A 16488-nucleotide genomic window follows, 5' to 3' on the forward strand; every position below is an offset into this window, starting at 1 on the left:
TTCCTCCTTTCAGATAATCATAGCAGTGATAATTGTCTTTCCCCAAAAGAAGCCTTAACCGCAATTTGTCTCCTATGCTAATCAAGAGATATTAGGATCAGGTCTTCCTGTTTTTGAAATGGCAGTCATTGAGCTTCTCTCAAGCTGACAATTATGGAAGCTGTTTTCAACCCAATCCTAAAAATATAGGCTGCTCTGCAGAGTTGAGTTGATCTTAACAGACTGTAATCAAGACGGTTATGTTGGCTGATTGGAGGAGATGAGTAAGGAAGCAGAGTCTGGAAAAGTTCCTACGATTGCTATGTTTTTTCTTAACGCTCTGTAAAATTCCTACAATCTGTGCCATTTGGCAAAACCAGAATGTTCATTGTATTTCTTGGGACTTTGGATCTAAAGCTGTAGATCAGGGGTCTTCAAACTTGGCCCTTTTATGACTTGTGGACTTCAGCTCCACAAGTCATAATGGGGGTCTCCCGATACTCCCATGTAACACCTCTACTCCGCGAGCTGCATTGGCTTCCGGTTGCCCTCCGGGTGAAATTCAAGGTGCTGGTTATTACCTATAAAGCCCTACATGGCCTGGGTCCGGGCTATTTGAGGGAACACCTGCTGCCGGCATCAAACGCCCTTCGCCCAGTGCGCTCCCACAGGGAGGGTCTGCTCAGGGTTCCGCCGGTAAGAGATTGCCGGCGGGTGACACCCAGGGATAGGGCCTTCTCAGTGGGAGCGCCTGCCCTCTGGAACCAGCTGCCGGTGGAGCTGAGAACTGCCCCCGACCTCCGATCATTCCGCCGGGGCCTGAAGACTGGCTCTTTGAGCTCTCGGGCCCAGGCTGAGGAGAAATTTTTAATTGGGGTTTTAAGTGTACAGGGTCAATTTAATATTTTTTAATTTGGTTTTTAACTTTTGTATGGTGGATTTTTAATTCCCTGTAAACCACCCTGAGTCCTCAGGGAAAGGGCGGTATATAAATGTAACTAAATAAATAAATAAAATAAATAAGCTCCCAGAGTTCCTCAGCTAGGCTGGCTGAGGACTTCTGGGAGTTGAAGTCCACAAGTCATAAAAGGGCCAAGTTTGAAGGCCCCTGCTCTAGTTGTTTGCTTTTAACCACAAATAGGCTAAGCTAACTTCCCCAATGTTTACATCTTTTAAAAGCACAGACACGCATGTCAAAATGCACATTGTATTCAAAGCTGCTCTTCGCCTGACTTACCAGACTTCATATCTCATGGTTATTTATATATTTAAATACATCCTATTTCTATTGCCAACAAATGCAGAGAAACAACGGCAGTGTTAAAAAGAGAAAGTATGGTATATGTGACTTTATATCTGCTAAGTACTGCAGATCCATGTGTGAGCTGCCTGTGCTATCTGTGTGTTTTCTATGTAGTCATACCAAATGCCTTTTCTGCACATGTGACGTCCTCTCAAACAAAAATTATACAACATTGTTCTCAACTACCTTTGCTGGAAATAAGGAGACGTTTGTAAATAGCATTTGGAGAGATTTGGGCTTCAAACGTCTTAGGTTTAAGGAGTCTTCCAGCACAGGAGTCCATGATCAGATTTGGGGCCAATTTAGCTCAGTGTTTTTCAGGAACATGGAGAGGAAAGCTGGGGTTAATAGTAACAAACAATGAATTAATAGATCACTTCAAGATAAATGTGGACTTCAATTCCCAGAATTCCATTCATACCTGCTAGGGAATTCTGGGAGTTGAAGTCCATTCATGCTGGCTGGGGAATTCTGGAAAGCTGAATGACGTCCACACTTCTTAATATTTCCATGGTTGGGAACTGCTAGAATAAATATACAATGTTGTACAGTATGAGCCCTGCAAAGAATGGATTTCCAAGCGCTGGATAAAGCTAATAAAAGCAGCCCGGGATTCTCACTCCTTGTAAGCTTAGCTTTTTCTGTCTTTTTCTGTTTCCCCCAGTGGCATGAGCTGGAGCTGGGGATGGGCATCAGCGGGAAGCAGCATTTTAGCTGAATTTGGGAGCCTCCACTTAGAGTTTATGCACCTTTCAGAACTGTCTGGAAATTCCATATATGCTGAAAAAGTAAGTGTCGCCTCCCTTCCCCTTTTCTCTTTCTCTCTCTTTATCAATCGGTGTGAAGTGATTCCTCCGCTTCTTCCCATCATCTCTCCCTGCACAAACATGCTCACCTAAGCACCTAAAGCAGCCTAATGAAATTCACTTTGTGTCCGTAACAAGGGTCCAGATTTGAGAAAGAGGAATCTCATAACCTCCACGTTAATCCCAGCCGTAATCATTTTGGCAGGGCTGAATCAAGTGTGTCACTTCTCCTTGTGGCCGTGGCAGAGAACCTGTAAGATGTTAGGGAGCAATTACAACTCCTTCACGCCAAGCATTTCGGCTGACTCCACCCAGTTGTACCGAGGCACCATCTGTCTGCCAGCAAAATTGCAGCTATCCAATATCAGAAAGACGCTGCAGATCGGTGAAGACTTTGGCGCAATGTTTCTCAACCTTAGCAGCTAGCACGGGTGGATTGCAAAGCCCACAGCTCCCCAGTCCTGCTGGATAGGGAATTCTGAGAGTTGATATCCAGCCATCTTAAAGTTGCCAAGATACCTTCTGATAGCGTCTTCTGATTCTTCTCTAATTGCACAGTTAATGGGACTTTTTCCAAAACAGGTAGAGGCCTGAATTCTGCTCCTGCTGTGAACTTTTTAAGAGATTCAGAAGAAACCCTTGAAGAGTGTGGGATGATTATTGCTGAGAGTTGATAGTAGCTGTGGGTGCACTTTGCATCTGGTGATTACTTCATGTCCTTCCTCAGTAGATTCTTGGAATTCTTTTGGGGTCACATTTTGCCAGCAATCATATAGGCTTGATCATTTTTTCTCCTTATATTCCTATAATTGTCTAGCTGCTGTAAGGTAGCTACCACCCACTTAAAGTATCCCAGAGTCTGAAGGAAACAGAGAGAAACTATTGTGGGGACCAGTTTTGGTCCCCACAATATAAAAAAGATGTTAAGACTCTGGAAAGAGTGCAGAGAAGAGCAACCAAGATGATTAGAGGGCTGGAGGCTAAAACATATGGGGAATGGTTGCAGGAATTGGGTATGTCTAGTCTAGTGAAAAGAAAGATTAGAGGAGACATGATAGCTGTGTTCAGACATTTGAGGGACTGCCACAAAGAAGGGGGGGGGTCAAACTATTTTTCCAAAGTACCTGAAGGCAAGACAAGAAACAATGGATGGAAGCAACCTAGAACTAAGGAGAAACTTCCTAACAGTGGGAACAATTAACGACTTGTCCTCAGAAGGTTCTTTTTTAATCCCATTTATATCCCGCCCTTCTCCGAAGACTCAGGGCAGCTTACAATCTAAAGCACAATGTGCTTAGCAATAGCCTTCATTCTATGTATAATGTAAAGGTAAAGGTTCCCCCGCACATGCGTGCTAGTCGTTTCTGACTCTAGGGGCCGGTGCTCATCTCCGTTTCAAAGCCGAAGAGCCAGCGCTTGTCCGAGGACATCTCCGTGGTCATGTGGCCGGCATGACTAGACACCAAAGGCGCACGGAACGCTGTTACCTTCCCACCGTAGTGGTCCCTATTTTTCTACTTGCATTTTTACGTGCTTTCGAACTGCTAGGTTGGCAGAAGCTGGGACAAGTAACAGGCGCTCACTCTGCTACGCGGCATTTGGGATTTGACCCGCCAAACTGCCGACCTTCTGATCGACAAGCTCAGCGTCCTAACCCACTGAGCCACCGCATCCCTCATTCTATGTATATGCCTGCTTATTAGGGCTTTCGCCCCCCCTCCAAGCCGCATTATTGCAAAGTCAGCTTATTGCCCCCAACAATCTGGGTCCTCATTTTACCTACCTCGGAAGGATGGAAGGCTGAGTCAACCTTGAGCCTGGTGGGACTCAAACCTGCACTAATTGCAGGCAGCTGGTGTTACTTAAGGAGGCATTAGCCCACTGCTCCACCAAGGTGGGTGGGTGCTTTAGCACTGGAGGCTTTTAAGAAGAGACTGGACAGCAATTTGTCTAATTGGTATAGGCACAGTCTTCTACTCGAGCAGGGGGTTGGACTAGAAGACCTCCAAGGTCCCTTCCAACTTTGTTACTCTATTCTTTTCTAAGCCTTCCTGTTAGGATTAGAATTGGCACCCTGTACAGCAAAGAGGTTGTCCCTGAGACCCCAAGACTCCAGCAGTTCTGAACTATTCTTAGATGTGACTGGAGAACAGCTCATACCCAACTTTAAAAAGGCATCCATCTGCCTGTTTGCTAAGTGGGAAGGGGGTGGCTAGGATGCAAAAGGAAATTGGGGGCGGTGGGCCGGGGAAGATAAGCAGAGAGAGAGGGAGGAAAAAATACTAGGGAAGCAGGAAACCAAATAGAGAAATAAGATACAAATGAAGGATAGAATGAGAGAAAGGGCTAGCCCAGAAGACATGTTGGAGAACAAAGGAAATATATGGGAGCTTAGGTAAAGAAGATGAGAGGTGAAAGGATAACAGCTGGAAAGGCAAAGTTGAAGCTGAAAACAAGGAAGAGAAGCACCACTGGGATGGAGATTATGAATATGCAACCTTAATGGAAAGCCTTTGTTGAAGTTAGGATTAATTGCAAAATGCCTCATCCTAACGTATCCCTTAATGTAGGAGAGAGCATGATTCTTGTTCAGTGATTTTCCAAGAGGTCAGTTGAGCAGCCCACTCGCCTAAGTCCTGTCCTTCCATCAATGCAAAAAACAAAATCCGGCTTGTTAATGGATTCGCCCACCCAGAGCAGGCTGTCAATTAAAGCTAAAGCTGTATGAGAGCACACACAAGGGGTGCCGATTGCAAACAGCCATCTGGAGGGAAATGGACTTGGTCAAAAGCTTATCAGTTCATTAGCTCCCAGCTAGAGATTTATGGGCTTTTTTCTTTAAAAAAATAAATAAATAAATAGGGCATTGCTAATCTACATGTGTGTTCAGACTTGCTCTTGAAATGCCAGGGTCTTCAGCGGATAGAGCTGCACCCCTAATGTGCAGCGGGAGCCAACGTGACAATTGATAAAAGAAGGGAACAAACAGTACTTGATCCTTGGGAGCTTAAAGCAGGGGTCTTCAAACATGGCCCTTTTAGCACTTGTGGACTTCAATTCCCAGAATTCCTCAGCCAGCATGCCTGGCTGAGGAATTCTGGGAGTTGAAGTCCACAAGTCCTAAAAGGGCCACGTTTGAAGACCCCTGGCTTAAAGTCAAGTTTACAATCTTGAGCCTGAGGCTAGATTGCCGAACGAAGCTGCAAGATGTACACAACCCAGGCTGTGGTTCTAAGCAATGGATTCCAGACCTTAGTTTGTACCCAGCACTTAAATCACAGTTGGTGTTAACATAGTATAGTATGGTAAAGAAAAGTGAGTCATACTGAAAACATCAAGTTTGCATCAAGCCTAATTAGCTGGATGTCATAACAAATAGGTGATGTAGCTTGATTAGAAACACTGCCTATAAAAATGAAGGTTTCTTGAAATTGGTGAGATTGCACACAAATGTACTTTGTGATTTTATCTTCTTTTAGCATAGAGCCGGTTTCATCTAACTGGTAGTGGTTAAGGCACCAGGCAGGAGACTGTGAGTTCAAGTCCCACCTTGCCATGAAAACCAGCTGGGTGACTGAGCCACTCCCTCTTATCCCAACTCACCTCACAGGGTTGTTGTGAGGAAAATAGAAGGAAGATGTATTGGATATGTTCACTACCTTCAGTTATTTGTAAAAATAATAAAGGCAGGTGATAAACAAAAATAAATGGCATGGGAAACTGCTCTGGTGCCATTGCCTTACTTGCACCTTCTGAGGTCAAAGGTTCCTCAACCACTAGAAGGTCCACAGCCAAGGGGAAACTGGCAAAAATGTGTGGTGTTGGATGTGGTTGCTTGGCAACAGAGGACGTTTCAGAGTCTGCCTCTCCTCGCGGTTTCTTGCGGTTCTCTCTGGCTTCGGAATCCTATGGTGTTTGGGGCTGATTTGGAAGAGTGCTGGAGAAGCAGCTGTTTGAGGATCTGCTGCCACAGTTGGAGGGTGGGCCCATCAGCAGTAATAGCGAAATGAAAGCTTTGCATTCCAGGACATTATATACCACTGAATAAGAGGCACTGGATGCAAACAAATAAAAATGGCCTCTGCCCTCACGTTCCAGCTGTGTGGAAAGCAGTGTAGTTGGCCAATTTACAGTGATTTTGTCCAGCCTCCTTTAAAGCTGGTTAAATCAGTGGTTATCACCATGTCTGATGGCCTCGAGTTTCACAAACGAATGTCCTCAGCTTTTCATTTAGTGACCATTCAAAGTTGCAACGGCTCTAAAAACAATGACTTCTGACCGTATTTCACACTTATGGCCATTGCAGCATCCCCATGGTCACATGGACAAAATTCAGATGTTTGGCAGCTGATTCATATTTATGGCGGTCGCAATGTCCCAGGGTTGTGTGATCCCCTTTGCGACATTCAGACAAACCAAGTCAGTGAGGAAGCTGGAGTCACTTAACAATCATGTTACTAACTTGACAGCTTCAGTGATTCACTTAGCAACTATGGCAAGAAAAGTTGTAAAACGGGGCAAAACTCACTTAACAAATGTTTCACTTAGCAACAGCAATTTGCTTCTTTTGTGATCAGTTGTGGCCATAAGTTGATTCTGCATTGCATAAAGAATCCTTTGCTTTTATCAGCCTGAAATCTCTCCATATTTAATTCCAGACACATAACTTAATACAGTAGTCCTTGACTTGCAACCATTCATTTAGTGACTGTTCAAAGTTACAGCAATACTAAAAAAAGTGATTTACAACTGGTCCTCCTACTTATGCCCGTCGCAGTATCCCCACACTCACATGGTCAAAATTGGGGGCTTGGCAACCGGCATGTATTTGCGACAGTTGAAGTGTCACATGATTGCCATTTGTGATCTTCCCAGCCAGCTTCCAATAAGCAAAATCAGTGGGAGAAGCTGGATTCAATTAATGGCCACATGATTCATTAAACACTTGCAGTGATTTGCTTAACAACAACAAAAAGTTGTAAAATCGGGTGTGACTCACTTAACGACTGCCTTGCTTAGCAACCGAAATACTGGTCTGAATTGTGGTTGTAAGTCAAGGTCTACCTCCAGTTATCATTAATATTTGGTGGGTAATTTCATTATTTAAAAACATCTGTTTATTAAAAAAATAGCAAAGAGTTCATAATAGCTTGTGTTGTTTTCTTTAAAATCTCCTTGTAGGTGATGAACATCCGCAAAGTCCTGAATAGAATTGAGAAACCTCATGGGCTTTATCCAAACTTTCTCAGTCCAGTCACAGGGACCTGGGTACAGCGTGAGTATTCAGACTCTCTTGGCTGAACCAAAGTGACGTTTATCAATGCATGTCAGACTTCTAGCGTGACTCCTGACTAAGGGAAAGATTAGTACCAAATTCTATGCTTCATTCATGCTGATTGAGACCCTCCTTGTGCAAGCCGTCTCAAACCAAGTCCTTTGAACAGGTGTGAGACAGCCATCTCTGCTGTCTTTTTCTTGCCAAGTATCTCTTAATACACAAGATCACAAAAAACCAAGCAGGAGGATAGGCAAATTTCAACATACTGTATCTACAATATCCATCTTCCCATTAGGAGAGAGGGATGTTTCCCCCCCCCCCCACACACACACACTTTTTGTTTGGAGACTTTGGTACTGCAGTTGCAAGCATGGATTAGAAATCCTTATAGAGGGGAGTGGGCAGAAGGAACCTAGAAGGATAACAGCTGGGACTCCCAATCATGCAATATCCCAACTGGTGGAGGTGGGAAAGGGAGATTTCCTATAAGTGAACTTACAGCTTTCCTGTAAGTGAAGCAGAATGTAGTTTTGAAAAAGAAAAGGAACGGATGGCGCTTGAGTCCTAGCACAGGTATACTCTTGAAACCACCAAAAGAAAACAACAGAGCAGTTTTTCTCATCCTTGGCAGCTTGAAGATGGATGGACTTCAACTCCCAGAATTCCCCAGCCAGCACAGCTGGCATAAGGAGATGCACAGGCCTTTAAGCAGGAGGTTCCGCTTGTTTGGCATCCAACAAGACTTCTGGAAAGTCTGCGAGATTAAAGAGTGAAAAAATGTGCTTCCTCTGATACTGGAAATAATAATATAGGGCTCCTGAATAGCCTTGGCATTAGAGTTTTCAGTCCAAGTTCTCAGAGAATTCAAGCTTATCAGAATTTAGAAGAGGACAACAAAGAGGGTAGAGGATGTATCCTATGAGGACAGATTGAAAGAACTTTGGCAGGTTCAGTCTGGAGGAGAGGAGATTTAGGGGAGACAGGACTTTTATTATTTATTGGTGAACTATTTGTTTTATTACAAATAGTTTAAAAAATACACCGGAGCGCAAAAAAGGAGCTACAAAAATAAAATACAGAAGCAAACTGTAAACAAACAAAAAGGAAAAACAAAAAGCCATAATGAGCAAAACCCAAAAAATTATGAACCATCTAGGCATGCCTGTTGTATATCAAGAATTAAACAATGTAAGGAAATGTCAAATTCAGAGGGAAAAAACCCTCTTTCCTCGCAAAACATCGTGAATCTGTGCCAAAGAGAAACATATGGCATCATTTTTGATAATTAGTGGGGGGGAAAGTATTTGCAAAAGTGAATAAATTACACATGCTTTGAATCCAGCCATTAATGTCCAGGATCAGAGTGCTTTTCCAATTGCTTCCAATAGCTTGCTTAGTACAGGTAGTCCTCAACTTATGACCCCAATTGAGCCCAACATTTATGTTGCTAAATGAGAAATTTGTTAAGTGAGTTTTGTCCCATTTTACGACTGCAGTTGTTAAATTAGTAACATGGTTGTTAAATGAATCTGTTTGTCAGAAGGTTGCAAAAGATGATCACAAGATCCCAAGTTACTGCAACCATCATAAATGTAAGTTAGTTGTCAAGCATCTAAATGTAAATCACGTGATCATGGGGATGCTGCAATGGTCATATGTGAAAAAATGGCCATAAGTCACTGTTTTCAGTGCGGTTGTAACCTCGAACAGTCCCTAAGAAAACCACTGTAACTCGAGGACTACCTGTAATTTCCAAGATAACCAAATTAAGAGTAGACAGCTGTACTAAAGTAAAGAGAAGCTACAGGGAAAATGGGCAGGGATTTCTGAGATATCCTTGGTCATAGGACTGGGCATATCCAGGTTCACCTTAAACTTTCCATCAACCCATCCTACAATATACTATGCAGTGGTACCTTGGTACTCCTCATTAGTTAATTCCAGGAGGCACGAGAAGTACCACTTTTTTTTCCCCATGAGGAATCATGTAATGAGTCACAAGGCAGCTGACACTGACAAGTTCTAGCTTGTGCATTGAGTACCAAGCAAACAATGAGTACTGGGGGAAAATGTTTGTGTCAAAATGTGTTGAGTACCAAATTCAATGTGTTTCAAAATAGTTGAGAACCAAGGTACCACTATTTTGCAATATACAATTCAGTCAAGCTTTGTCGGCTTTCCTATACCATTATACAAGGTTTCCTAACCTCGGTGACTTTGATACCTGTGGATATCAACGCCCAGAATTCTGAGCGTTGAAGTCTACATATTTTAAAGTTGCCAAGATTGAGAAACCCTGCATTATAGGCTTACACAAATCAGTCACAAAGATACCAGCTAATCTGAAAACATGCTACAAACATGCTAACCTCTGTTTCAGCTGGAAATCCCACAAGGTAACAGTAGATGAGGGGGTATACATTGGCATCCTGGGTTAGATGGCATAGAAAATAAATTTCACTGGGTGCTTACTCTTCCTCTTGCTCTCTTATTGCTTTTTTTTTCCTGGGAGTGGGGAAGATGACTTGGATGTCCTTGGATACCCTGGAGCATTGATGCTGAGATGTATGAATAAAATCCCCCCCTTCCCCCAGCATGCTATTACCATTATAAATGTCCAGTTTCCCCCCCTCCCCCCCACCAGGCAGATTTTCCCTAAGCAAGCAGCTTCTGCAGCAAGGCAGTCTGAAGCCATGGAAAAGCCCTCCGTATTCTGGAGGCATTTTCACACCTGGCCTGATGTTTTCCTTCCCTCCTTTAACCTGCTCTTTCAAATGTCTCTAATATTCATTCCAGGCGTCAAATCACAGCTACAAAATGTAGATGAACTCTTCAGATGCTGCAAGTTCAATCTACACGGCATGGCTGATGTTCTTGGCTTGCAAATTTCTGAACTTGCAACGCAATCATCTCCCTTAGTATTTTATGCTGTTTGACATTTGACTCTAAAGTTCTCTTCCCTTTCCCTTCACAAGGGAGGAAGTGGCTGACAGAGAAAGACAATAATTGATAAGGTTGTATATTTATTTCCATTCAAAGGAAGTGCAAAATGTATTGGGAACAAAAACCCAGCTTCCGGAACAACTTTGTTCCTTTCTTTGTTTATTTATAAGCCAAGTTTCTATCTAGCCCTCAAGGTGATTTTAAGAACCCAAAGGGATCACGGAATTCTCAAACTGCAGGGAAAAAATGTATTGTAGTACTTTATATTTTCAGTGCCAAACTTTAGTACTCCCACAGTGACAGTACCTTGCACCTCATAGTAGGAGATCTGGGCCCAGGTCCTAACTTGTCATTCGCTTTTTTACTCAATTGAAGTGAAGTTGCTATAGACAAAGATAGAGCAAAATTATTCAATCTTGACTGCTTTAAGAAGACACTAGAGGGAGGCAGTTCTGTCTGGATGATAAGCTAATAATGTGGGATTTTTTAATTATTATTTTGCTGTCCCTCTCTTCCCTTGACCCCTCTGAAGGAATTTGGGCATTAGAAAACAGAAAGAAGCAGGCTAACTTCCAAATTGTTTGTGCTCCTGTGCACATTTCTTACTACAGAGGCTGTTCTCCGGTTGGTTAAAACAACATGTATAAAAACAGTGCAGTTTTTTTTAAAATTTTTCTACTCACAAGTTGTCTTCTTCTTCCCATCACTGTAGATCACGTCTCTGTTGGTGGCCTTGGGGACAGTTTTTATGAGTATCTTATCAAATCTTGGCTCATGTCGGATAAGCAAGATAGCGAAGCAAAAAACATGTATGATAAAGCCCTCGAGGTAAGGCAGAGAATGAAGCATAATTCCTTTTGCGTTTGATCAGCAGCAAGTACTTTATGAGAAACCACACGAGATTGAGATGGATGACCAAGATTCAGATCTTAACCTTAGCACAGAATCACTGGGCAGACACAGGCCACCCAATCATCCTTCCAACATTAAGCTGGGTTTGGCACCGTGGTTCAGAAACAGGGTTTCTTCCAAATGGGATTCTCATTCCAGGTTTTCCATCTCTACAGAGCCATCAGAAGAAAATTAAAAGCTTGTGGTTCTAGTTTTCATTATCTGCCACAGCTCATTATTGAGTCCAAATCCTAAACAGTAGTTAGTTTTAACCGTGGTTTATTTATTTATTCAATTACTGTAGCCACCCATCTCAATCAATGACTCTGGGCTGCTTACAATTCCAAAAGTATAAAAATGATTAAAACAAAATAAATATACACAGAAGCCAAGATACATAGCCAATTATTATATTTCTTTATTTGTTGATACAAGCAGACTGCACGAGTTTGTTTCATAATTAATGTTAAGAATGCTTTGTTGGCTTTATGAAACACGGCAAATTGCAGAATCAAACCCATTTCAAACTGCTTCTTCAGCTCTGGAGCTCTTTTGCTTCTCTTGTGAAACAGCCTGTTTCAAGGGCAAAGTCTACGAAACATTTGAAGCATTTTTGTAAAAGGCTTTTGTTTGGAAAAGAAAAACATAAGAGATCTTTTGAGTTCCAACTTCTGCTAGGATGCTCTACACAGGGTGTTTTGAATTCAGATAGAGAAGTTGTATACACTGCTAAACAAAACTAGGCTTAAACAAGGTGCGTCCAGCTTGTGGCCCACAGGCTGCATGTAGTCCTGGACAGCTAATAATGTGGCCCCACAAGATCATAAACATTTCAACATTATTATGTGATTTGTATACATTAACTATATTATATATTTTATATGCATCCCAAGACAATTCCTGTTCACTCAGTGTGGCCAAGGCAAGCCAAAAGATTAGCCAACCAAGGCTTAAAAGATTCAGACTCTTCTTTATGGGCATGCTAGATAGGAAAATATGCAAGTCAGAATATCCTATATTCCTTCTTCATTACCATAAAAGATGATTTAATGTGTTCTCCAAACCAGCTTTAACTGCAGTGAGAATGGTGCTAGTGTACTATAGTTCTACAATTTCTGAACAGTTTATTTTGAACTGGAGAAAAGCCCAAGTGAACTGGATTTGGCGCTAGAGTATATTATATGAGCCTTGGTGGAGCAGTGGGCTAATGCCTCCTTAAGTAACACCAGCTGCCTGCAATTAGTGCAGGTTCGAGTCCCACCAGGCTCAAGGTTGGCTCAGCCTTCCATCCTTCCGAGGTAGGTAAAATGAGGACCCAGATTGTTGGGGGCAATAAGCTGACTTTGTAAAAATGCTTCTTGGTGTGTGTGTGTGTGTGTGTGTGTGTGTGAAAGCCCTAATAAGCAGGCATATACATAGAATGAAGGCTACTGCTAAGCTTGTGAGCCGCCCTGAGTCTTCGGAGAAGGGCGGGATATAAATGGAATTAAAATAAAAATAAAAAAATAAAAAAATGGCCATCACAGAAGCACCTGTCCCTGAAGGAGTTCTGCATTTCTATAGTTTTGTTTAGTCTGGTTGTGTGGTTCAGTTTTGGTTGAAACATGGATCTTTGCAGGATGAGAGAAAAGGGCAAGGGATGTTGCAGTGTATGATTATCTCATCACACAAATGAGGCAATTATGTAAGCTGCGTCATCTCTTGTTCACGGACACCTTAAAGGTTGAGTCCTCCCATAAAATTAATAGCTCAACAAGTAAACATGTGCACTTCAATAAAAAAAGGCAGTGAGGATAAATGCAGTTCCTCCTAACTTTGGCCTGTTGAATTGAACATCTGCACCACAAATTATGGAGCTGGACTCCAGCTGTGACCAAAAAAAAAAGCCTGCAGCTCTCGAAAATCCTGGAAGCAGTAACTTTAGCGAGAGAAGTTAAAAGGTCATTGTACTTTCCACCGCTGTAAAGAATATTGGAAGCTACTTCTTTGTGCCTTTTTTCTTTCTAATCTGTTTATCCCTCAGGTTTTCTTTCCTTGCACTTTTTCTTTTCTCTTGCTTTCTTTTTCTTTTTCTCTTAATTTTATATTAGTGTATTTTAGTGTTTTTACTGAGAGTCTCCATCCTCTTTTTTTAAATGGAATTCCTATGCTTTCCCATATCGGAGCAATGAACGATAAGGGAATGTAGAGAATCATAGAATGAAAAGGTTGGAAATTGATGGTCTAGTCCAGGGGTAGGCAACCTCGGTTCTTTTATGACTCGTGGACTTCAACTCCCAGAATTCCTGAGTCAGCTAAGCTATGTTATGCTGACTCAGGAATTCTGGGAGTTGAAGTCCATGAGTCATAAAAGAGCTGAGGTTGCCTACCCCGCGGTCTAGTCCAAAGGTCTGCAACTTTGACAACTTTAAGACTTGTGGACTTCAGCTCCCAGAATTCCTCAGCCAGCATAGCTGAAGTCCACAAATCTTAAAATGGTCAAGGTTGCAGGAGATGGTCTAGTCCCATCTCCTCCCCAGGGTAAGAACCTAACTGAGACAGCATCCCTGAGCGATGGCCATCCAGCAAAGGACAGTCCATTCCTCCCAAGGCAGCCAGTCCCATTGTTGAAAAATCCTTACTATTAAATTCTTTGTTCCTGGAACAACTCTGAACAAGGTTGATTTGTCTTCTACATAAACAATCCATAATATACAACTATTGTGTTTCCTCAGACTTCTCTACTCCAAGCAACAGATGCTCACTGGCTCCAGTGGTGACTCCAGTCACCCTTTGCAATCTTTTCTACTGGTTATTGACCAGAAAAGTCAATGTGGAAACCAGGAGGAAATAGCAAGTCATTTTCCCAAAGCCATACAGCCCTCGCTTAATCACAGCGGCAAGCACTGCTGGAACTGTTGTTGCTAATGTGATATGATATCACACATAACCAGAATTTTCGGTCACAATTGTGAATGTTAAGTGAGGACTACCTGTACTTAAAAAAACTGCAACTAGTCCAGCATAAGGCCACGTGTGTATCCATTGGTTCTTGCTACTGGAACCATGTAACACTGATTCTTCAAGCCCTCTCTTGGTTGCTGAATGGTTTCTGGGTGCAATTTATGGTGCTGGTGTTGAGATACAAAGCTCTTTGATGCAGAGACTAGATGACCACCGAAATAGCCATCTCCTTTCATATATGGGGTGAACCACTGGACCATTTGCATACATAGTTTTTGACACTGCTACCAGTGTATTCTTTATTATATTTATAAATCTGCCTCATTTTTCTTCACTCCACACAAATAACTCACTTTCTCTCTTTTTTTTCCAAATGCTGTAAAATTTAGGCAATAGAAAAGCACCTTGTCAAAAAATCGCCTGGTGGGCTGACCTATATTGCCGAATGGCGAGGAGGCATCTTGGACCATAAAATGGGGCACTTGGCTTGCTTTTCTGGTGGCATGATAGGCCTCGGAGCAGAACACACCACAGAAGAACAGAAACAGCACTATTTGGATCTAGCCGGGGAAATAACGCACACTTGTCACGAATCTTACATTCGCTCAGGTAAAAATCAAAAATCCAAGCCCATCTTCGAAAAAGGTCCTGTGTACTCTTATTCAGCAATTAATATTGCACACGGGTAACATCCATTAGTGAAGTCACACTTCCTAGCCCTGGCTTCATCCTCAACTGCTGCTATTAGCAATCTACTTCCAGTTGCCCAGCTGAAGTCACAAATGTATTATAACCCATTATTTGTTAGTCTCCATGTTCTGCCAGAGCTGGAAAGAACCTCCAGCTGAAAGGACTGCATTTGATCTAGTGTTGGGCACAAACAATCAAGACCACTCATGAATCATCTCAAGCAGAAGCTTTATTGTTAGTCACCCGTGTTACAAGAATCTCACCTGACTGACTGTGTTCCCTTGGGAATAGTCAAATAAAGCTTCATGGGTTGTGGGGGCAGCCAGTCCCATGCCACTTTCTGCAGGACTCTAGCCCAGGCCTCTTCTTAACACTTCCTGGAGCTTTTATCACATCTAGATTCATTATATTTTCCCTCTTCTCATGTCTAAACTGAGGATCTGTCTACTTCTTTCAGTTTAGCTTGATAATGATGGTGTTTGCTTCTCCAAGTCAGGCTCTCATAATGGAAATTTAGCAGGCACCTAAGGCTTAGAATCAATTCACTTTTTCACTTGCAGGAGATCTGAAAAATGTTTCTACTTCACAGTGAAAGTATTCATAATATATTACTTGTTTAGTGAATTCACACATTCACCCCAAATTTTAACTAATCCTGCAGCTATCAAGGCATCTTCTGACCATTCTCTCTTTTTTGTGGCTAGAAACCAACCTGGGCCCTGAAGCATTTCGCTTTGATTCTGGAGCGGAAGCAATGGCCACACGGCTCAGTGATCGCTATTACATCCTGCGCCCTGAGGTTGTAGAGAGCTACTTCTACTTGTGGAGGTTGACACATGACCCCAAGTACAGGCAGTGGGGTTGGGAAGCTGTCCAAGTAAGTCAAAAGGTGTTCTAACCCTGATGTCTTTGACTAATGTCTACATGTTGCTTTGAAGGTGTTGTCAGAGATCACATTTGATTTCATCTCAAGTTCCGCTGGGGCTCCGTTGTTAGACTCTGCTGAGTGCGTTAATTGGCCTTCATTTGACCCCAACATCCATGTTTTTCGTAACTTTGTCCTTAACGACAATCTGTTTGGGATGCCCCCAAAAGGTGAAGAGTCATTTGGAGGTGGGCAGTCCCCAAATCAAATCGATAAATAAACGTCTACCGCTGGCTCCGAGCATCCTGTCTTTTATGATGCAGTCCTGAATGGCACCCTTCAGTTGGTTGCACATGGCAGCCACAACGTCTGATCTCTTTATGGAGCCTAAGAGAACCCCTGCTGGATTTAACTAAAAGATTCCCTAGCACAGAGGACCTTGGTTCCAGTAGCACCTTAGTAGATGCTCCTTCATGGACTTCCATCTAACATAAAATGAGGATTTGAGGACCCATAATGGCAAGACATTTTCAGAAAGAGGTTCTTATCTAAGAACCCCAGCCAAACACAAGGAAGGAATCAAAGCAAAGTTTCCTTTAGCCATCAAAGTGCCTACAGGGTGACTTTGGGCTAGTTTCAATCTCAGCCTATCCTACTCCACAATACGTGCTGTTGTGGGGAAATTTATGGAAGGAAGGCTCTCTCTTTCTCAAACAAATTACTTTGGAAGTAAAAGCTAGGGTGGGACAGCAAACCAGGATACCCAGTTCCAATCCCCGGGCAACTCACG

At 42.6% G+C, this 16488-nt stretch overlaps 1 protein-coding gene across 2 annotated transcripts in view; it reads left to right on the forward strand.

Annotated features, from left to right (window-relative positions):
• MAN1C1 (mannosidase alpha class 1C member 1) overlaps positions 1-16488 on the forward strand; it is a 153983-nt gene that overhangs the window by 134019 nt on the left and 3476 nt on the right. For both annotated transcript variants that reach the window (XM_083369757.1, XM_083369758.1), the window contains exons 6-10: positions 1947-2070; positions 7270-7363; positions 11022-11137; positions 14533-14752; positions 15538-15710. In XM_083369757.1, coding sequence (XP_083225883.1) covers positions 1947-2070; positions 7270-7363; positions 11022-11137; positions 14533-14752; positions 15538-15710 — 727 coding nt within the window. The remainder of the gene's footprint in view (positions 1-1946; positions 2071-7269; positions 7364-11021; positions 11138-14532; positions 14753-15537; positions 15711-16488) is intronic.

The sequence above is a fragment of the Vipera ursinii genome (genome assembly GCF_947247035.1).
Source record: "Vipera ursinii genome assembly, chromosome: 9".
Classification (NCBI taxonomy): domain Eukaryota; kingdom Metazoa; phylum Chordata; class Lepidosauria; order Squamata; family Viperidae; genus Vipera; species Vipera ursinii.